The 23,690-nt window shown below is 45.9% G+C and overlaps 1 protein-coding gene across 1 annotated transcript in view; it reads left to right on the top strand.

The window, feature by feature from the left end:
• UNC5D (unc-5 netrin receptor D) overlaps positions 1 to 23,690 on the top strand; it is a 1,369,357-nt gene that overhangs the window by 922,638 nt on the left and 423,029 nt on the right. The window contains exon 6 of the mRNA XM_078666140.1: positions 6,815 to 6,995. Coding sequence (XP_078522266.1) covers positions 6,815 to 6,995 — 181 coding nt within the window. The remainder of the gene's footprint in view (positions 1 to 6,814; positions 6,996 to 23,690) is intronic.

The following is a 23,690-nucleotide window of genomic DNA, read 5'->3' as shown; positions in this document are numbered from 1 at the left end:
ACCTAATTTAAGTCCCAATTTCAATTTACTTCACATTTACAGAGTGCAGTGCTTAATTTGAGCCGGCGGTTTCCGGTTCTCGGTACCGGCACTTAATTGGTTTCCGGTGGCCAACACCAGCCCTTACATGTCAACACCGCAATCATGACAGTCTGCCACATGGTGGCGCTGCTCCTGTTAATTAGAGATGAGCAGGACAAATGTTGTTTATGAATTCAATATTCATAAAAAAATACTATCACCTGCCTCCCCAGCCATTCCTTTAGCTTTGGGGACCTGGAATAATCTGATGCACTTGCAGGTGAGAGAGATGATTTGAAGTTGTTTTGGTTCGTTCAGCAATGACCGGGGCAATGGGTGGTGCAAGCTGCAGTGGCCTCCTGGTCAGGGCCCTGGCACTTATTATTTGACAAATTAAGCACTAACAGAGTGCTGTAACATTTTCAGTTTTGCTATTTAATGTACATATACTTTATTAACAATATTATTTCATTTTCTAAACAGTTGCAGAACCCCTGAGTAGGCATTGCCAATCCCCAGGGGTTCAAGGACACCAGGTTTAGAGCTACTGCCTTACCAGAAAAAAAGCTGTTATCTGTATACTCGGATTTGAAATATGATCGATAATACACTTATAAGACATCCTATCCTTTATTAGGACATGCCACACTATGATGTCTTTACCATTATATATGCTCTATCAATACTTTTTAATGTTGTAGACACTTCTAGACATAATTTTGAGACATCTGTATGGCATCCATACATTTTGCCTAGGGACTCAAAGATAGGACAATTAACAATGGTTGCTTGCGGGTACTGGGTACCACTGGCCAAGGGTGCCTTGCATCTTTAAAACACCACTCTGTGGTGTGGAGACCTGCTCTTTTATGCTGTTACAAGTTGAAGGGAAGAATTGCAGCACACCATCTGGGCCACAACATCCTCAGTTTCAACTTCTTCTTTACTTTACCATTTACATTCCCGCATCTTGCGCTGTTTTTCCTCATTTTGGCCATAATTCTTCTTTAATGCCTCGCGTTGTTTTTGTTGTTGTTGTTAATGTAAGCATTTTTCATCTCCTCCACCTCGCTCTCTGAGAGATTTAATGGATCGCTGTCCCTTCTTCCCTTAGAATATTGAATTGTCACAAAGAGAAATACTGGGAAAGCATCAAACGACTCACAGAACAGAAAGGTGAGGAACTACATGAGAACCGCGCGCCAAAAGTGGCGTCCAGGGAGACGTAGACAGCTAAGTTATTTGACGGCTTCACATGGTTTCCGCACAATGCAAACCCTAATCTTGCAGAACACGACTCCAGAATTGCAGACCAGTAATTACTATGTACTGGTGCACATATGCGCCAATTACCTCTAAGAACTCAAGAGCAATGGCTCTATATTGTTCAACCGCAGGCACAGCATGACTTTTCACTTTTACAATCCGCATTGCTGAAAAAGCTACTTTACAAGGATATCAGATCATGTCTCTCCACAATACAGCTGGTTCCAAGTTGTACCTCTTTGGCATCAGTCGATTAGCCCGCAGTGGGGGGGGACTATCCTTTGCATTGGGCAAGAGGTAGAGTCAGCATGTGCTATTTTTGCGTAATGGAGCACCAATGTTTCCTGTGGTGATCTTTTTTTTAAAATTCTTTTTATTATATCCATTGCAATCAAGGCACATAACAGTCCAATTATACACACATACATTGCTATCTGTTGGCAAGTCATCTCGTAACATAGGCATAACAATATTCATAACAACACAGTAATTTATCTTATTCCTGATAGTAATTTCAGGTCCCTTCCCCCTTGTCTTCATCAGTGTCGTCTTCCGCCCGCTACCTCGGTGGCTCACAGATGTACTCCCTAAATGTATTCCATGCCCCCAAAATCTTGTTCTATTTTCGAGGACAACCACGATTAACAAACACAGTTTTCTCTGCCACCATGGCACTGTCCATATCTTTACACCAAGCGGCTAGTGTTGGTGATTCTGCAGACCCCCACTTTTGTGCGATGTTAAGTTTTGCAACCATTATCGCTAACGTGGCCCAATCTTGTGCTGGATGGGTAAGGTCATTCGGTTCCCAAACATTCAGTAAATATCTTTTGGGTTCAGACAGTAATGATACCTCCTCCGTCTGCGATATTGTCCTCATCACCTTTATCCAGTACTCCATAATTTAGAACTGCCACACAGTATGGTAACACGTACCCTCCTCCCCACACCGCCTCAGGCAATATGGGTGTAATGCTGAACCTATCCTGTGGAGGGTAAGCCTAGTGTAGTAGGATCGATGTAATATTTTGAACTGCACCAGCCTTAGTCTTGAGGGTAAAGCCACCTCCCATGGTGAATCTAGTGCCTCCTGCCAGTCAGTGACACCAAGTTTCCCTACATCACTGTACCACATTTCCTTGAGCGCCACCGTGGGATCCAGTAAGTTATTAATTTGTTTTTTGTAGGTGTGGGAGGTAGCCCGTTTAAACATGCATTCTGTCAGCAGTCTATCTTCAAGGGGCGAGGCTCTGGGACTTCAGTGCCTGGTGCCAGGACCGCCAGCAGTGCATGTTTTATCTGCATATAGCAGAAGATTTCAGAGGGTGCCATTTCAAATTGTTGTGTAAGACGTTCAAAGGTGATTACCTCCCCTTTACTCCACATTTCGCCCAATGTGGATATGCCAATTGCGTCCCATTGTGCGAATCCCATACAATTCCTTTGTCTTCCCAGTCGCTGCGCATCCCAAAGAGGGGTAAGTTGGGTTATGACCCCTCGCCAGCCCAATCTAGCAGTCGCTGAATGCCATATTGGAAAAGGTGTGGCGCCGCGACCAGGGCGACTGACTCCGGAATCTGGGGATCACGGTTCGATCCCCGGCGCCGGCAGCAGATTAGCCCAGCACCATGTGACTCTGGGCAGTAGCTTGCTTAATCTTCCCAATGGCCCCCAGTGCCTAGAGACCCTTACGGGTGATTGTTCGCGCTTTACAAATGTGGATTAATATTATTATTATTATTACAAATGTGGATTATTATATATGGTGACTGTGTGTTTTGTTTTCCTATTAATGATGGGGCCTTCTTTTTGCTATAAAGGGCTACCATCAATCCGTTCACTCCCAGCACTGCCCTGTCCGCTTTGAATGCGGGGTCCGTCTGTGGGTTATGTATCCATTGGTTAATGATTTTCAACTGAGCTGCCCAATAATATAGTTGAATATTACCACTTTCTGACTAACTTGGCCTGCGCTATTCATGCTGGTTTATTACCCCACAGCAGATTGTTTACCTGGGCCGCTATGGTCTTGAAGTATTTTGGTGGCACTAGGAATGGTGTATTCTCCAGTGCATACAAAAATCGAGGGATCACCATCATTTTGAAAAGTGCCGCATATTTCCAGCAGCGTGAAGGGTAGTGTTCCCCAATGGACCGTATCCCTTTTAAGACGCTCCAGGGGGGCATGAGGTTTCTCTTAGTGAAGGTATCTGGGTTTCTCGTGATATATATGCCTTAATACTTAAATGTATCTTCTGTGATCTGCAGTGGGCAGTCAGCTGGGAGTTGAGGTGGCGGGCCATGTAATACAAACAGGATTGATTTTGACCAGTTTATGGTATACCCAGATGCCCGACCAAAGAGTTGACATATATTCAGAAGCACCAGTATGGAGCGTCTACTTGCGGCCATGTATAATAACACATCGTCCGCATAAAGCGAGATGCGGTCCTCCCACCCACCCATCCGTCCATCTAATTCCTCGTATCATCAGTTCCCACCTAATCCAGGCTGCAATCGGCTCCAGTACAAAGGCAAAAAGGAGTGGGGACAGAGGGCAGCCCTGGTGCGTGCCACGCGTCAGTGGAAAGTCCTTGGAAATGTAACCGTTGGCCGTGACATATGCCATCGGTTTAGTGTACATTAGCCATATCCATGCGCAGAATTTAGCGCCAAAGCCCAAGTGATGAAGTACAGCGAATAAGAAGGGCCATTCAACCATATCGAACGCCATTTGGGCGTCTAGCGAGAGTACCACAGCTGGTTCCTGAAGATATGGAATGCAGGTCATAACACCGTGTAAGCGTCTCAGATTCAAAGCTGTGTTCCTACCTGGCATAAAACCGAACTGATACGGGTGTATCAGAGTCATAAGGTGCGGCGTCAATCTGAGTGCCAGGTGTTTCCCAAGTATTTTGGCCTCTGCATTGATTAAAGAAATCGGGCGATACGAGGTACATTCCTCACGGGGCTTTCCAGGTTTTGGTATCGCCACTATAGTGGCCAATAGTTGATCTAGAGGGAGTTTCCCCGCCTGCAAACTATCACAATACATATTCAGCAGGTGTGGGGCATTAATCCTAGCCATCTTTTTATAGAGTTCAATGGGTATACCAATAGGTCCTACCGCCTTTCCTGATTGCAGGGAGCCTATCGCCATTTGCAGCTCATCAACCGTGAAATCGGCCTCAAGCTCAAGGGCCACTTCAGATGCAAGTTTGGGCATTGCTGTGTCTTTTATGTAAGTCAGTGCCTCTTCCATAGACATAGTAGAGACTGATGTGTAAACCTGCTGAAAGTGCAGTGCCAGCGCTTGTACTATTGTCTGCGGGTCAGTTGTCATAAAATCTCCATTAGTCCGGAGCAACGGAATCCATGTGGTGACCTTTTTTTAATGCCAAGAAGCTGTCTGCTCAACCTTTGACCGCAGGGGGCAAACACAACGAAGTAAGGATCGAACGGCAACATTGTTTACTGGTATGGATGCATGTCCATTGACTGACGGGCTTCTGTATTTCTATGTTGGAAGACAATTTTAGGAGTCAATCATTTAAGGATTTGCTTGGTTTTATATTGGTTGGGTGTTTTTAAGTGCCAAAGGCTAAACTCACACAGCACCTTTTACACATTACACACAGATTTCAGACACAAATTGCTTAAATGCATTTTCATTGCCCAGGGAGGTCTATTTTTAAGAATTGTCTGAAGTTAAAAACACTTGCTGCTAATTGGCTACCACCAAGTCTCATTAGTTTAACTTTTGTGGTACTAGGCTCCTCATCTCAGATTCCAACAATAAACACTATGTGAAATGATTATAATGAAGAGATTAGCCTATCTCTTTATCTCATAGGCGAAGCAATGCAAATTAAAGTCAATATTGCGGTATACCTGCCACCAGTTTTGCTTTCAAAGAGCTGTGGAGATATGATACCAAGAGAGGGAAAAAAAGATTGCTGCATAATTTGACGAGCTTTGGATTTTTTTCATGTATCCATTTTCATTGTCCATCATAGTTTACCACAAAATAATGATAATGGACAGTAAAATATATGTGCACTTTACTCCAAGCGCAATAGAAGATCCCTGTTAGGAAACATTGCTGTTTCAACTCATTCAATAGATGTCTCTCTACTCTCTGCTGTGGGGTGAACTGCAAAGTTTACAAGACACAGCATTACAGTCAAAATATAGACCTAAAATAATGCAAATGCATTCATGATATCGACTGGCACTAAATTAGCAAAGTAGCATTTGCAGGGTAGTACATTACGATACCGACGGGACCGCCACTAACAGGTCGTCAGTGTCGGTCCCACCGACTTACAGCTTTTCGGGCCACCTGCCGCATTACAATGCAGGTGCAAACTCTAACAGGAACTACTGATCCCGTCGGGACAGCGGTCGGAATCGTGATCCTGAATGGAGGCGGAGCTTGCTCAGGCACCGCCATCAGGATTACCATGTCCCTTTCCGAATGCCTTTTTATGGTGGTCCAACCGCCATGAATAGCCGATGGAAAAAGAATTTGGGGGCCCCAAGCAGTGCCCTGTTCCCTGTGGGCCACTAGTAAGTGGCCAGGGGGTGCATGTGGTGTCGCCCCACACATCCATGCACCATGTGCCAGGCCCCACATGGTGTTTGGGACACGGTGCATGGATGTTTGTAAATTGCCTGTTTGTACTGCCGCTTGTGCTGTGGCCCATTTTCGTCCGGTAGCACAAGCAGCAGTAGAAAAATGAAATTCCCGACGGCCTACACAGTGGTCTAATCAAAATATGGCGGGTGGGACCACCGAGTATTTGTCAGCCATTCCCACTCCTGCTGTGACGGTGGTTATTTTTAACTTCACAATTACTTGCCTTGATGATGCAGTGGTAGTTGATATTGTGCATGCAATATTTTTGGAAGTCAAAATTTCTACAGAAATACTGTGATACCAGCCCCCCTCCACCATCTGCAGATCCATGTGTTCACTACTGTAGGTGTCCACACCACTTTAGAGACACTTTGCAAAGGGAAACTGTCTGAGGAATGAAAAATAAGAGTGCTCCCCAGAACTTGGGGGTGGCAAATTTATTCATCACTTGAGGACTTGTAATGCTCGGTGGAATGAGTCGCAGTTTACATATTAGAATATTTATATTTGTAATCCTGCTGTTGATCCTCAATACTACAACTGGAAATGGAAAGACTGCTGTCATTTAAAATGTAAGGAATTGTATTTTAAAAGTGTTTATTTCATTTAAAAATCTGATGGAGATGTAATCTTGGATCACTATGCTACAGCAGAGTGCGGGGCCATTGGATTTGTGAAGCTGCACTAGTTGGAAATGAGTTTGTTTCCCATATTCGATTGATTGTAGGAAATGCTTATTGAGGACTTGTAAAGCCAGTTTAATAGATAAGCTAACATTTCATCACTGTGCACTAACTGGCCATATGTTTTGGTTTTAAGATGCCCATCATCCCATCTTCCTTCTTCCTCTTCATCTAACTGTCATTTCATCATTTGTGTCTCTGGCAGGTTGAATGGTTGAAGAACGAAGAGCCCATTGACTCGCTCCTGGATGACAATGTCGACACCAGGGCAGATCACAACTTGATCATCCGGCAGGCTCGCCTGTCCGATTCTGGCAATTATACATGTGTGGCCTCTAACATAGTGGCCAGGCGAAGAAGTACATCCGCAACTGTCGTGGTGTATGGTGAGTACCATGCTGAAGGTACAGTGCTTAATTTGTGAATAAAAATAAGAGCCCGGGCTATTGTCAGGATGCCACTGCAGCTTGCGCCACACATTGACCCTGCCATTCTGCCAATGATAGTAACAATACAGCTAATAACCATCACACTCTGACAATTCGAACTATTTCAGGCCTCCAAAGTTATAAGAATGGCTTGGGCCGCAGGTAATAGTAATTTTGAATATATATTTAATTAATAATTAACTGCTGTGGTCTTCTCTATATTAGCCAGACAGTGCCACCTTGTGGCAGCATATACTGGCAAGTTCTAGTGCTGAAAATTAAGTGCAGGTGCCGACTACCAGAAACCAGTGGCTCAAATTAAGTGCTTATGCTAAATCATTTAGGGGATATGAAATATGATTTACTTTGATTTTTCATCAATCAAACCTTTTATTTCGGCTGTAAGCCATAAAAATGTACAATCACAAAAATGCACAGTCTAAATGAATTTCAATAAAAAACATCATACAACATCCTATTTACAATTAAAAAGAACGTCGGTGGTTAAAATTAGTAGATGGTAAGAAGAAAAGGCCTCCTAGCCCCAACACAATAAAAATAATCTTATTAAATAGGTATTCTTCATAAAAGTAAAAATTAATATACAGTTAAAAAGAAATTATTTGGACAAGCCAAGAAAATGCAGATCCCCAATGTCGATAATAATTGAATCACGCATATGGGGTGATAGGATGCTACATGGGCATACTGAGCCTTACACTACAAGCTGGCTATCCTAGGGGACGCATTGTCTATGACCTTCTTTCTCTGGATCTATGCACAGAGCAGATAGCGTGATACTGCCAGTGCGAATAATTCCCTAGTGTCACTCGTAAGGAGCCTTAGTGCTTCCCCACAGTGTCTCACTCCCCTCGAGTTTAATGTTGCTTTTAGCCATTTCTTACGCAGATTTCTATATTGTGGCCAGAAGAACATAAAATGTTCAACAGTTTCCGCGATGAAGGGCAGTTTTGGAGGAACTTGTTGTTTATAAGTGTCTTGTCCCATTTCATAGTTTGAGTTCTCAGGGGCAATATGCAACACCTAAATTGGACATCCAGGCGCTTAGAGTAGCGTGGATACTTGCGACCCGTGTAAGGCTCCGGGCAGGGAGAACATTTATGGTGGCGAAACTGACTGATAATAGAATTTTCCTGATGTACTTTGCACGTTTGCAATTTCCTCCCAGAACCGGTTTTCACTCCACGGGCATCACTTTTGGTGATCTGCTCTGAGTGTTCCATAAATTTGCCATGCCTATTCTGTGGGATAATGGTTTTATCGCTTTCAGCCAGGATGTACTTGCGTCCTTGTCCAGGGACATTAGCTCTTTTAGACAATCTCTGTACATTGCTACTTCTCTGGTGAACCAAAGTCTTATCCAGAATAATAGGGGTTTAAGTTGAACTACTAAGTGTATAGAGTTGAGTGCAAGATCAAATCTTAAAGGGGTGATGGTGAAGCTTGGAGGAAGATGGAAAAGGCCCCTTATGAACTTATTTTCTAATCTTGTCTGCACTTTTCCTTGGACATGGCCTCATATTTCAGCACCATTTGTTGCTGATGTTACAGCTGTTGCTCTATACATAAAAAGGACCAGAGACAGAGCACCTCCTGAGGCAACCCTGCATCTTCTCCCTATGGAAGCAGTTTTCATTTGGAGGGTGGTGTTACTTTTCTCTAATTGGGGGCCCCACATCTGGGTGTCACTCAGCCTAACTCCCAAATAGTCAAAGTGTGGAACTTTTTCAAGGTAGACCCCCTCAATATACATGTTACCTCTTGATGTTCTATGGGGTTGATAGTCATGACTTTTGAATTTGTGGGGTTAAGCTCAAGTCCTCTTTCTTCACAAAAATGAAACAAAGGTGTTTAGTTGGACTTGGAGCCCCAGTGGAGTGCGTGAAATTAGCAGGGCATCATCCGCAAACATCAAAATCGGCGTTATTTATTTATTTATTTTATTAGCGACTTGTAAAGCGCCTGGTGACCCAAGGGCATCCCCGCGCTATGAAAAATGTATAACCTGCTGAGAAGGAAAGGGGCGGAGGGCTTATTTGGGAAACAGAAGGGTTTTGAGTTTTTTTCTGAAAGTCAGATAGCTGGGCTCCAGTCTGAGGGAACGGGGGAGGGAGTTCCATCCGGCGGAGGCTTTTACAGAGAAACGTCGACCTCCGGTGCGCGTCCTCTTAAATTTAGGGATGTTGGCAAGGTGCTCGTTCTCGGACCGGAGAGCTCTGGATGCTTTGTAAGGAGTGACCAGGCCGCTAAGGATCGCAGGTCCCGAGCCATTAATCAGTTTATAGGCCATGCACATGGCTTTAAATTCCACCCTTTGGCGGACCGGGAGCCAGTGTAGAGCCCTGATAGCAGGCTTGGCAGACTCTCTGGGGGGTACGTTCATGAGTAGGCGGGCTGCTGCGTTCTGGGATCGTTGCAGTCTCGCCACGGTGGCTTCCGGCGTTCCTAGATAGACCGTGTTACTATAGTCCAGCCGTGACAGTATAAGGCCCTGGACTAGTAGTTTCCTGGATACGGGAGGAAGCAAGGGGAGGATACCGCGGATAGTCCGCATGAGCCCAAGACAGGTCCCTGCAGTTTTGGCCGCTTGGGTCTTCATAGAGAGGTCGGGTTCTAGCCAGACTCCGAGGGTTTTAATTTCGTGTTTCGGGGTGGGGATTTCCCCGAACACGTCTGGCCAGACCGCAGGGGGGATGGTCGCCCATTGTTTACCCATGAGCATCACCTCGGTTTTGGAACCGTTAAGTTTTAATGATGATTCACACATCCAGCCGTGAATTTCTGTCAGACAGTTTGACAGGTTGTCTGGGTGGTCGTCTAGTTGGGATAGGGAGACGACCAGTTGTGTGTCATCAGCATAGCTCACTATTTTTATCCCGAATGGTGTTACCACGTCTTCAAGGGGGGCCATATACACGTTGAAGAGCGTGGGGCTCAGGGAAGATCCCTGAGGGACCCCGCTCGTGAGAGGAAGAGTGGACGAGTGGTAGATACCGTCCCAGACCTGGAACGTGCGTCCGGTGAGGAAGGACTCTATCCAGCTGAGTGCCGTCCCGGTAAGCCCTGCTGTCGCCAACCGATGGAGGAGGACACGATGGTTGACTGTGTCGAAGGCTGCACTAAGATCCAGGAGGATCACTGCCACTGATCCCCCGGAATCTAGAATGCGCCTTGCCTCCTCGATGACGGCAAGGAGGGCGGTATCAGTACCGTGTCCCGGGCGGAACCCGGTTTGGGATTGCCGTAGGATGTTGTTAGTCTCGAGAAATTGGGAGAGTTGGCCATTGACCAGTTTCTCGGTAACCTTACTGATCCCAGGGAGGAGAGATATAGGCCGGTAGTTTGCCATATCTGATGGATCAAGTTGGGGCTTTTTGAGGAGTGCTTTCACCACTGCACTTTTCCAGCTGTCGGGGACCGATCCTTGTACGAGTGAGCAGTTGATAAGCTCCGTGAGCGTGGGGATGATAACGGGGGCTACGTTTTTGAGAAATCTCATGGGTGCAGGGTCCAAAGGAGACCCGCTTTTTATTTTATTCAAGGTTACTTCCACCTCCTTGGGCGTTACTGGCCTAAATAATGCAAGTTGGGGACATGTTCCAGTCTGACAAGGGAGCGGAATGTTGTTCCTGTGGATGGGGGGACTAGGAGAAGGGAGGGATGTAAGGATGTGAGCGATTTTGTTGTTGAAATATGTGGCTAGATCATTGCTTCTGTCTACCTGGGGGGTGGTGGAGGAGGGGGAGATGGGTACTTTTAATGGCTCCTTCACGATAAGGTAGGATTCCCTAGAGGAACTTGAGGCTTCCTTTATTCGAGTATCATAATGGGAGGCTTTAGAGCGCTTAATAGCAGTTTTATAAAGTTTAACTGAGGTGTGATAGGCCTCTTTGCTGGCGTTCTGCCAGTCTTTTCTCCAAAGTCGTTCGGCTCTCTTACAGTTTTTGCGGAGCTGACGAAGTTCCGGAGTGTACCACGGGGCAGAGCCAGTTTTGTTGGTTTTGTCTTCTCGGGTTCTGAGTGGGAGCACGGCGTTCTGCCAGTCTTTTCTCCAAAGTCGTTCGGCTCTCTTACAGTTTTTGCGGAGCTGACGAAGTTCCGGAGTGTACCACGGGGCAGAGCCAGTTTTGTTGGTTTTGTCTTCTCGGGTTCTGAGTGGGAGCACGGAGGTCATAATCCACTTTCTAAACTTGCTATCGGCATTGACCAGGTCTTCTTCATGGGCCGGGGTAGTTGACGTTAGGGTCTTGGCCCATTCTTGAGTGGGGAGTTTGGACCAGGTCCTGTCTTTAATGTAGGTAGGCAGTTTTTGAGTCTTCCTAAAAGTTCCTGGGAGTTGGAATGGGACCAGAAAGTGATCCGTCCAGGGTAGGGGAAGGGAATCTGTCACTTGCATCGTGGGGGTCCTGGTGAACACTGGGTCCAACAGGTGGCCTTTGATGTGAGTGGCTCCTGAATTGAGGAGATGGATGCCCAGGGCCGCTAGTTCAGTGATCAAGTCGGCTGCTCCGGGGTCTGAGGGGTCGTTGAAGTGAATATTCAAGTCTCCCAGTAACAGGAAGTTCGTGACGGAGTGGGCCTGTGTTGCTACTGTGTCCAAGAGAGCGTTGGTAAAAGAACCAGGATGCCCGGGGGGGCGGTATACTAGGATCCCTGAGAGTGAGTTGGTAGGGTCTAGTTTAATTGTGAATAGTAGGCTTTCAGAGTCGGGAATTTGTCCATCGTTAAAATTGCAGGTGAGAAAGTCCCGGTAAATGATGGCAATGCCTCCACCTCTACCTAATGGGCGAGGGAGAGACTGAATAAGAAAGCCTGGTGGGGTGGCTGACACTATGTCAGAGTCAGAGTGAGGGGTGAGCCACGTTTCTGTCAAGAAAAGGATATCAATCTCATGGTCTTCTATTAGGTGGTTGATAAGAGTCGCATGTTTAGGGAGGGAGCGACAGTTCAGCAAGGCGAGTTTGAGGGCTGCAGGCTTGACTATTCGTGTAGGGAGTCTGAGCTGGGCTGGCTGGCAGTGAGTGCAGCTGGTAAAAGGTCCATTCATATCATGAATATAACCACAGGAAGAGGCGATGGGAGATCTGAGACTTAGAAGGTCCCGGCGGGAATAGGTGACCTTAGTGACAGCTCTATCCACCAGGGGGTCTGGCCCTAGGCCCGATCGTGCGCGGACGGGCGCAGACGGGCTTGCCCTAGGCGCGCCTTCGGCGCGCAAACGGCGCTCCCGCTGCGCTCGTCCGCTGCGCTGGTATGGCCGGCACATTTGTAGTCGGTGGTATGGGCGTGGCCTCGCAGTGGGCGTGGCTTCCGCCTTCTGACCGTGCTGGCGGTGTGGGCGTTTCCCTGCAACAGCGCTGGGGTCGCTGTGTGAGGGGTGGTCTGGGAGGGCTGTGAAAGCGCGATCAACTCGGCGCTTCTGTGCAGATGAGCTCAGTGAAGTTAAAATTCCAAACACAAGAAATTACAGTTTTTTTTTAAAAACGATAGTGAGCACAGTCCTCCGGCTTCCGCCTCAGAGGATTACAAATAAACAATGATGCGGCGCGCTTGTTTCAGCGTTTTTGTAGTCTAAGAAGGGCGTGGCCTCGCAGTGGGCGTGGCTTCCGCCTTCTGACCGTGCTGGCGGTGTGGGCGTTTCCCTGCAACAGCGCTGGGGTCGCTGTGTGAGGGGTGGTCTGGGAGGGCTGTGAAAGCGCGATCAACTCGGCGCTTCTGTGTAGATGAGCTCAGTGAAGTTAAAATTCCAAACACAAGAAATTACAGGTTTTTTTTTAAAAACGATAGTGAGCACAGTCCTCCGGCTTCCGCCTCAGAGGATTACAAATAAACAATGATGCGGCGCGCTTGTTTCAGCGTTTTTGTAGTCTAAGAAGGGCGTGGCCTCGCAGTGGGCGTGGCTTCTGCCTTCTGACCGTGCTGGCGGTGTGGGCGTTTCCCTGCAACAGCGCTGGGGTCGCTGTGTGAGGGGTGGTCTGGGAGGGCTGTGAAAGCACGATCAACTCGGCGCTTCTGTGCAGATGAGCTCAGTGAAGTTAAAATTCCAAACACAAGAAATTACAGGTTTTTTTTAAAAACGATAGTGAGCACAGTCCTCCGGCTTCCGCCTCAGAGGATTACAAATAAACACACCTGCTAATTTAGGGACGTCATGTATGCAATTTTTCAGTCTATTTACTGCTCCATAAAGAGGGTCAGAGCAAGGGCACACCCTTGTCAAACCCCTTGATTCATTTTGATTTTATCTTACAAATCCCCAGCATTATTCCATCTGACCTTGGCTTAGGTACTTGTATGTAAAACTCTCAGAATCCTAAGTAGGTCTAGAGGGATACCACAGCCATCCAATACCTCCCATAGAGTTTCCCTTAGGACCAGGTCAAATGCCGTCCTTATGTCTATAAAGGCGACATATAGATGGTCAGGCTTCAAGGTGACATATTTCCAGGTTATCACCTTGAAGCCGAAAACCTGGTCCAGTGTGCTAATCTTGGGTCTAAACCCGGCTTGCGCCTCTTCAAGGATGTTGTTCTCATCCATCCAGTCATTGAGTTTAAACAACACTTGCCTACAGATTTTGTTTGGGTGTGGTCCAGCAGACTGATGGGTCTGTAATTTGAGGGGTATTCCCTGTCCCCCTTTTTGAAGATAGATATAATAATTGCGCCATGCCAAGAGGGCGGGATAGAATTACCATTTAGAATGCTATTAGATACAGCATTCAGATATGGTACCCAGATGACCGGTTGAGACAAAAATAGATCACCTGGAATTCCATGCATTCCTGGTGCATTTTCTTTTTTCATTAACTTGACTGCTAGGTGAGTTTCATCAATAGTGAAGGTAAAGTTAGCTTTAAAGATATCAAGTCTATTATACTTGTCATGGTTTGGGTTTTCCATCGAGTCACTCATGGCTCCTGGCGGAAGAATTATAGGATTATTCTGGTTCATTTTACAAGCCACTAAAGTGGGAGACCCATATCTCAGGTTGTATAGTTAACTCCAGGTGATTAGCACTCGAGGAGTTAACAGAGATTAATTTCCAGAACGTCTTGTGGTCACCTATCTCTAGGGCTTCTGCCATAAGTGACCACTGTTCCTCCTCCTAATCTGTTTTTGCCTTTTCTAGTGTAGATTTGTAGTTTTTTTCTGGCCTTTAAGATTTCGGCTTTGTCCCTTTTTAATCTCACATAATAGACGAGATTTATCTAAGCGGCAAGATTTAGAATATCAGGAGGGGGTTTTCTTTTGGAGAGCCCCTCTTTTATGATGCATGTCAAAACATGAACTTAATTCTGAGTGTATAAGGGCAAAGGTGATGCTATCCATATCTGGAAGATCTAACTGAGAGAGTTTCCACACAAAAAGATTATACAAGTGTGTCATTCGCTTTATGTCCATCTCCATGGCTGCCCATTTAATGTTTCTTAGATTGGATGTAGGGGCCATAGATGAAGAGGTCACTACTTGATCAACTTTTACATCAGTAAACTCATCCATGGCAAAGGATGCACTTAGAGCTTGGTGGCCGCTTTCTGGTCTGGGGATCACCTTCATATCATATCGATCTTCCCATAACTCAGTGTCCAGGAAAATATAGTCTATTCATGAAATACTGAAACCTCTTTTAAAGGTTGTACACGCTGGACAATCTGACTTAGTGTTCCCATTAACCACTCTTAGGCCATGGTCTAGTATCAAATCAACAGCTTGGGCTCCTGCTTTTGTGATATCAGCACCTTTGTTAGAACCAGGAAATGGTGATTTGGAAGTTCTTACATCAATCCCACTCTGGGTTTCTGTAGAATTCTGTCCAACATTTGTTGGTATTCGGGTGTTATTTCACCTGCTACAGCCACTAGGGCTTCCCTGTTGTGCTTTGATTTCATTTTTGGGACAGTGCATAGTACATATAAAGAAAAAGAGCAGCGTCATTTGAGTATATAGTATACTTACATATTTAAAGTGATTGCACAACCGTTGTATGCCAGAATATTATTAGCAAAAATATTGTCTGACAGAAATATCATGTTCTAAATATTATTTTGATTTTTTTTTTGTATAGGTTTTCCATTATTAACTTCAGTGGTGAAGTAATTTTGTAAACAATATTAGGACTCAATGTTTCTATCCAATTATGTTTTGGGTACAATGTTCTTGTACTGTGCCCTCATGACATATCCTCACTCCAGAGACAAAACAGAGTGTGATTGATCACATAGTATGCAGGGGCTGAACTGCATCCTGAAGTCCACATTTTGACTCATACTGAAACTGTAGATGTTGTCTGATTGATCACTGTTGTTCTCAAAGACCGAGGGACACCAGTGAAAGAAAAATATGAAGTTTATTCATCTTCATCACCAACAAAACAGTCTTACAGTAATATAATGGGAAGAACTCTAGTCAGTAGAAAACATACTCATCTTATATAAAGAGGTGAATAGGAATTGGAAAGTCATTAGGCTAACAGCGTTCTATAAACCCAAAACAACAATAAAACTTCCAGGACAAAATTTTGTGTTCCCACAAGTTAAGCAACAGTGCCTCACAGCTATTAAAAAAAATGCACATTCTTGTAGATTGCTGCTAAGCTGAGGTTGTTATTTATCATCTAAGTATTTTCATCATCATTATTGTTTCATTATTTTGGAAGAACAATGTTAGATCTAACTCACTAGTTATGAAACTGACTCCATCCTAGTGTGAGTTGTATTAGTTGATATCTGACTCCGGTCCAAGAGATTTGGGTCCTCACTCTAGGTTCAGGTTTACACAGGATAGGATACATTCTCATCCATTAAACCTGGATTGAATCCATCTACAGAGTGAGTGTTTATCCTGAAAATCTGCCATGATCCATGCATCTTGAACATGCATGGGATTTTCAACTCTAACATTGTGCCTTATTCCTTCTGGCAGGTTAAGGAGAACAACATATAGCAGTCCTCTAAATGTACAGAAATGTTAGGGGGCACATGCGTAGTCAATATACGCAAATTCGTCAGACACACCTAACATTTTGGGGCAGATTTACAGCCCCCTTGGGCTGCCAGATTGTCACTTTTGTGACGCAACGCCATCAAATATTTCTGCCCCATATTTACAAGGAAAGGAAAAGCAACCCTGCGTGGCTTTTCCTGTCCTGGTAAATACGGTGCCTTTACACTCAGCACTTTGTGTGAAAGGGGCGTTCCAAGGGTGTTACTGTTGGTCTTCCCACTCAACACCCATGGAACCAGAAACTTTTCCAGATTTACAAGAAATCGTGAATCAGGAAATTAGTCTGAATGCTATGCCTCCCCGGAGGAGGCATAGGGAGGCACAACAAGGAAAAATCTATTCATTGCTCCTATTTTTTTTCCTCTTTCTATGCGTGCTGCATTCCAAGGTTTCAAAAGTTTACCTCAATTTGCCTTAGCTCTGAAATCCCAGCCTCTGCATATGGAGCCCAAATTGTAGGGGACATTAGGGCTCACTGAATTACCAAAAGGGACATTCACAGACACATAAAGTAGTGGGTGAACCACATCTCTGTGTATCGGTTATGCGCTGTCTCCAGTGCATGTACTTACATGCTGGTGGTTTTTGTTTAATAATCTGGCGCACACCAGCGTTCTCTGGTGCAGTCAGTGCATATCCAAGCAGTGTTCCCTGCCTAAAGCATGGCTGCTGCTTCTACAACGGATCTACGGACCATACGACACCTCTAAGAAATGTCAGTTGGTCAGTTTACAAATAATTTGAACTGGATCAAATTGTAGCATAATGCCATTACCGAGCATATCCATTAAATTATTTTAAATAACAAAAACATTTTCAATAGGAAATTGGAGTCAACTGTTAGTGTGTCCATTTCAGTTTAACTAGATGTTCAAATTGACAAATCTGTAAATCTTTCCATTGGAGCAGTCAACAGGTTAAAAAAGAAATGTGAGATCCCACCTAAATCAATTGTTGCTGATTCTATACTATTATCTCCATGATGGGCATTTTCAAAGAAGCAACCAGAGTAACCTTACCCATCTTTTGTAAACCTTCTGGAATGCCATGGTCAGATATGATGCCCTGTTGCCCTCAGTTGCCCTCTGTTTTCCCTTTCCAGGACACCCTGATAGGTTAATTGGTAAACTCACGTACATTTGCTTGGTAATGCAGTCGCTACGATTCATGACTCTTGTTAGACATGGGATTTCTGGTTGGCTAGGTCATGCGCCTAAGCCAGGCAGAAACCACCACTCTAGTCAGTGCAAGGGAGTTACACGCTGAAGATAACCCCTGCTCACCCCTTTGGAAGCTTGGCACGAGCAGTCAGGCTTATCCCAGAGGCAATGTATAAAGCGTTTGCACAACACACACACACACACAGAGCAGCAACACACTAGGCACACCAAAAAAGAAACTCCACACAAGGTTATATCAAAAATAGCCTTTGCAAAATCATAATCACACAATATATACTGTGCCAACTGGCACTAGGCAATATTCACAGGGGATTATATACACATGACAGGGCCAATCGGGCCACTGTCAGAACCTTTTAGAAAGCACTAGTAGCACATATAAAACATCACCAGTTACTACTGGCAGAATACTGTACCCAGCATTATATCACATTAGGCATAAAACACATTATGCAGTAGGCATCACATTAGGCATAAAACACATTATGCAGTAGGCATCAAATTAATCATAAAACACACTATACAGTAGGCATCACATTGGGCATAAACAGTGCACCACAGTAACACTAAAAAAGTGGAGACAGCACCTTCGAGCCGTGCGTCCTGTCACCATCACAGATAAAGTGCATACAGCACCTTAGCGTAAACCATGACCCCAGGCCAACTGGCCTTTCTCTGGGGCTCAAAATGCTCTTTGTCCAGAATGTCAGGGCATAAACTGTGGGCCTTTCAAGTAGCCCTGTGGCTGCAAAAGCAGCAAAGCCAAGGTGCGCAGTACGCTGGGGCGTGGGGTGTGGCTCACCCCTTCCTTCTCACTAAAAGAAAATGCCCCCTGCAGCTGCCCGCTCTCTCGCGGTGCAGCCGTCAGAATGAGGCCTGGCACCAATGTGCCTCCTGAGTCCCCCACTGGGACTTCTATAAACAATTTGACCCTCCGTGCAGCTGCCTGTGCTCTCGTGTTGCAGCTGAGAAATGAGCTGTGGCACCAACCGTGCCTTGAAGGTGCCCCCCCACACCGGGGCTCTCCTGGTGCCACTCACGGCACCCCAAAAGAAAAAGAATGCTCATTTATAGCCCCATTCACTGGGGCTTCTCCTTTGGGGCAGACGCCGGTTACTGTATGAAGGCGGTCACCGTGGGAGCCTGCGAGACTCTCGTCATGCTCCTCCCCCTGCCGCCTCTCCTCGGATGTGGGCAGTGGTGGTGAGCCGTCCCCAGATGCCGTCTCTCCTCGTGAAGGTGCGCGGGACTTCCCTCACTTCTCCGGTCAGGCTTGGCAGCATGCGGAGCTGTCTTCCAGCTCACGGGAGCCCCGCCTCAAATCAGGCGCCGTGTTGCCTCACTTAAGGCACAGCTCTTCCCTCTTGGCCACGCCCCGGGTCAGGCACTCCTCGCCTGGCTTTCGGTTCACGCTGGCGGCTGCATCTCAATGGCTCCTTTCTCTGGGTACACACAATGGCGGGGTGGGCTCTCGCCAGATAAGCACAAATGCGGGGTGGGCTCCCGCTATTAGATAAATATAAATGCGGCATAATATAACCAAATGCGGGGTGGGGTCCAGTTCGTACAGCTCACAAATGCGGGGTGGGCTTCCGCCGACAAGGGCTCAAACGTGGGGATGGGCGCAGTGCAGAGTTGCAAAGCCCCCAGCACTCTCCTCGTCCTGGGAGAGAAAGGTATAGCACTCCCAAGGCACTCAGGCAGAATTTCCAGGGGGGCACAATGCTGGGTCCAGGCAGGCCAGTTCACAGGACCCTCCAGCAGGGAGGCAGTCTCTCTTGGCAGTTCCTCCTGAGGCCCAGCAGCAGCAAGTCAACCCCCAAGTCACAAGAAAGAACACCCTCATGAGGTCACAGCCCCAGTACTTATACAGTCTTTTCCTTTGTTCTGCCCTTGGCACTGGGCTTGGGGAACCAGCATGAACTGGTTCTGGGAAATTTGGAGCACTCTGATTACAGGACTCCTCTTCCCCATTGTCAGGTGGGGGCTCGGTCATCAGACCACCAGAAGTGTGCAGAGTCAGCATTCACACAGGCAGGCACAGACCTATTCAGGGTCAGGGGACTACTCCTCCCACTACTCCAACAGCAGATCCCCTATTCAGCCTAACACTGACTCAACCTACCCTCCCTGGAGCCACACACACCTCACCTGCCCCTGTCACTCCAAAGCCAGACATGCAATCCACATCAGGCAGGCAGACACATAGCACACCAAAATGCCAATTTCTAAAAGTGGCATTTCTAAAATAGTGATAATAAATCTGCGCACACCATTGCGCAGCATTTATTATTACTATTCCAACAATACCAAACGTGACCACGCTGCTCCTCTCATATCTGGAATTACCACTGAAACACTTCACAGGGAATCCCTAATACATTCCTATGGGAGGGCATCCTCACAGTAGTGAGAAACCAAAATGGCTGTTTGTCACTACCAGGACTTGTCACACACTTAAGGTGCATGTCCTACCTTTTACCTACAATGAACCCTGCCCATAGGACTAGATAGGTCCTACCTTAGAGGTGACTGACATGCAGTAAAAGGGGGTCACAGACATGACACACACTTTAGGTGCCATGTCACAGCAGCAGTAACACTGCACGCACAGGCCCTGAAATGGCAGAGGCCTGAGACAGGTTTTCAAAGCTACTTTGGTGGGTGGCACAATCCGTGCTGCAAGTCCACCAGCAGCATTTAATTTACCAGCCCCTGGTATACGGGCCAAACAGGTGTAGACCAATCTTACCATGTTTACCACAGAGAGCACACACACTTTACAGTGAACAGCAGTGCTAAAGTGCTCATGGTCCTAAAGCCACCAACACCATGTCAGACAAAAGGCTAGGAGGAAGGCAAAAAGTTCAGGGATGACCCTACAAAAAGGGCTTAGTCCAACAAATCTCAAGGAGCGAAGAGAAAGAAAAAGGATGATATCACCAAATGACAAGAGAATCCATATCTTCAACCATTGCCTGCTCCTTTCTAGGAATGGTACCATACCACTTTCCCATCATATTTAGCAAGCTTAAGCAAATCGGAATTCTAAAATCAAGACATATATCTATATAGCTTAGGCATATTTGTGACCTTATTACAGTTTGTAAGTCAAGCTTGAATGCTTTTGATTCATTAAAGATTTCTTAAATAATTGGCCCATGATGGAGTCTATAGCTTAAGTGAACTAGACTTTGATGATGAGAAGCTTTTAAGCTCTGTGGCACTCCTGCAATATGAGGCTCCCATTGTGAGTTCAAAAATCTTAAACCACGTGTGTAGGGTAAAAATGAGAAACAATTATACTTCTCTAATTCAAATTTACTCAAGATTATGTCATCTATAAAACTACAATGGCCATGATATAGTGAGAGAGCGCAAACTGACCTAAATGTATGAGTACATCACACTTACCTGTAGTAAGCACAAATCATGAGGAGAAATGCCATGAGTGCTAGTAGTATCTGTAATTATATTCTGAATGTATAGCTAATGTAGAGATTTAAGTAGAAGTGGAACTAATACAGAAATGTGTGACACTATATGATTTTAGTAGATGTGATTATTTCTGAATCCATGTCGTGTAGCTGTTAAAATGTAAGATGGTATGTGGTTAAACGCAGAATGTGGTAGGCCTCAGGGCCAGAGCTAAAAGGGAAGGTGTTTCTTTTCACGACACAGATTGTATTAATGTTTTGGTCATTGCATTAAATGGGCCATGATTTATAGAGATGTTTACTGAATAATAGAATAAGAGTATTAACATGCTTTAATTAATGAAGAAGTTGAATGCTATAATCATGATGAGAAATATTGTAGGCCTGAAATGTTTTAACATTGATTTACACGTACATGTCTGGGCTGAGAAATGTTGCAAGCCTTTTTGGAAGTCTATGAGAGTTGGGTTCTTGGCTGCAGATATCTGTCTGCAAAGGAAAAGGGGGGATCCAATTATAAATGAATGAATAGAGGTCTGTTCAGTAGACGGCCCAGACATGGAGGAGGGTTCCGGAATGTTTAAGGGGTATCAGCGGGCCGGAGAAGAGTCTGAGAAGCAAGGTCAACTCTAACGTATGAGGCCCAATACAAAGCATCATGGAAAAAGCCAGAAGCTACACCACGTGAGGGGCGTCTCGCAAGGGGCGTCTCAAATGTTGTTGACTGTTTTGTATTAGGGACAGCACCCCTGGGTGGAGTTAGAGCAGATACCTGAGGACCCTTTAGAGAGCGGATGGGTAGGCAGAGAGGGGTCATGACTGGAGAACTATAGGTTTTCACCAAGAGACTTAGAGTGAGTGACTTCCCTTGGGGGTTATTCACTGCTGACACCTTTGTTAGGTTGGGACTTGGTTAAGTAGGGATACCATCTAGAGCAGGGTAGGGACAGCCTAACCTGTGCGTTTTCCTCCAACTTAAATGAAGGAGAGATATGCGTCAATGCTGATAGCTTTATTATTCCTAGAACTTGTGTTAGTGATTTCCGTTGCTCGTCTGAGGGCTTTCCGAGAGCACATGTATGTAATTGGACCTGTGTATCTCGTGAATCTCATTCTGAGATGCCTGTATTTGCAGCTTATCATATCCTTACAATAAACTTTTGAAAGCTAGAAGTTGTTTGTGATCTTTGGGAGCAGAGTCCTTTATTGGGTGAACTGGTTTGGTAACAGGGGCACTTTCCTCCTCCAAGACAGGCAACAAAGGTTCAGTCGACCAGATCGAGGTTTGGATCAATAGTGATGAGGTATCGATCAAAATCTCGCCCTTCCAGTTGGTAGCTATAGAGGATGGTTGCCTTCTTGAGGACGGTGACCTAGGCCAGGTTAGCTTACCCCAAGGCCCCTAGAGATCGATGATCGGAAGAACCGCCCGCTGAAGAAGATCCGGATGACGTGAGACAGAAAAAGCAGCAGTATCGGTCGAGAGTGAGTATAAAGGGTTATGCGTGTTAGATTGCGGTGTTTTGTATTGTATCTATGTTGTAATGTCTGGCGGAGTTGAATGTCTGTAGAGTGACTGTGGAACAGGTTGTGAGCGCGCGCAACCGGTGGAAATCTTAAGTTCAAGGAGAGCTTAAGTGGTTCGGGTGTATCGGACACCCAGAGTAATTGTTAACTAGTGTGAAGGGGGTCATGAGGTACCATTGATCACCCGAAAGACCGAGATAGGGGGACCGTAAGAGTGAGTGCGTGAGTAACGGACGCTGGTCGGAAGTTACTGTGTGTGTAAGCAACCTATCAGAGAGACGATAGACATTTCGTCAGTTGTGTTGACAATTACATATAGACTGTGGACGTACAGTCGAGAGAAGTGACCGCTTGGTCGGAAGTAGTCATTTTTCGGTGTATGAATGGGACACATGCATAACCGGGAGACGAGTTGAGAAAGGAGGGGTGCTGCTGCGAAGCGGAGAAAAGTGACGTCAGAAAGTGTCGCGACGTGATTGGCCGACCGAAGAAAGACCGCGCTGTGATAGGCCAGCTAGCAAAGACGTCAGACAGGGTCGCGACGTGATTGGCCGACCGGAGAAAGACCGCGCTGCGATAGGCCAAGCTAGCAAAGCCGCGACAGGATTGGTGGATTGTCATCAGGAAGTAAACAGAGTAGCGAGGCTGGATATTGTGCGCATAATTATGAAGTGTTTTAAATGGCTGAGAGCGGTGTTTAAAAAAGAGAAGCGGGGATCGTATGAAGGGGAAGAAGCCCCGCCGGAGGGTACGCCAGCTCGTTACATGGCAGTGAATGTTGGGCTGCATACGATCCTTTGGATATCAGAGTGGAGTAAGATTACTGAAGGAAATGAGGAACTGACGTTCCCGAAGTACGGGACGTTCAGATTAGAGGTGTTACATCGATTAAAATCAGTCATGACCTCAATGAGACCCTTGCCTAGACCGACCCAGTTTGAAGCTCTTGATGCATGGATTAGGGCAGCGCATGAAAAGAATATGAACAGACGACAAGAAAGGGTGAAACGATCGGTAAGGGCAGTACAGGATGCCAGGTGGGATGCGGATGCTAAAAGATGGAGAGTGCATAACATGGAAGTAAATAAACTGTATCCAGTGTTAGAGGTGCCCGTAAATAAAAGCCCCCTAGAAGAAGATGATGAGAGCGAAACAGAGGACAGCCTGATAAACAGATTATTGACAGACAGGCCACCCCCGTATAATAGAGCAGGGGGAGAGGTCGAGCATACAGAAGGAGAAAAGGGGGGCAATGCAGGAGAGCATAGACCGCTTCCCAGTTCAGAGTGGGATCCTGAGGCAAAGAAAGAGCTGTCCCAGCCTAGTCAGGTGCAACAGGTAGTCGGGAGGTTTGTGGTACAAAGAGCGCCGGAAACGGAAAGCGCCACATCCTACGCATTACCAGATGCACTACAGGTACCTGTTACCATAGGTCCTATAATATCGATATATGACCAAGAGAGAGCAAGAGGGGAAGAACGG

The sequence above is a fragment of the Lissotriton helveticus genome, chromosome 11 (assembly GCF_964261635.1).
Source record: "Lissotriton helveticus chromosome 11, aLisHel1.1, whole genome shotgun sequence".
Lineage (NCBI taxonomy): Eukaryota > Metazoa > Chordata > Amphibia > Caudata > Salamandridae > Lissotriton > Lissotriton helveticus.
This window is presented reverse-complemented; position numbering and strand designations above follow the sequence as displayed.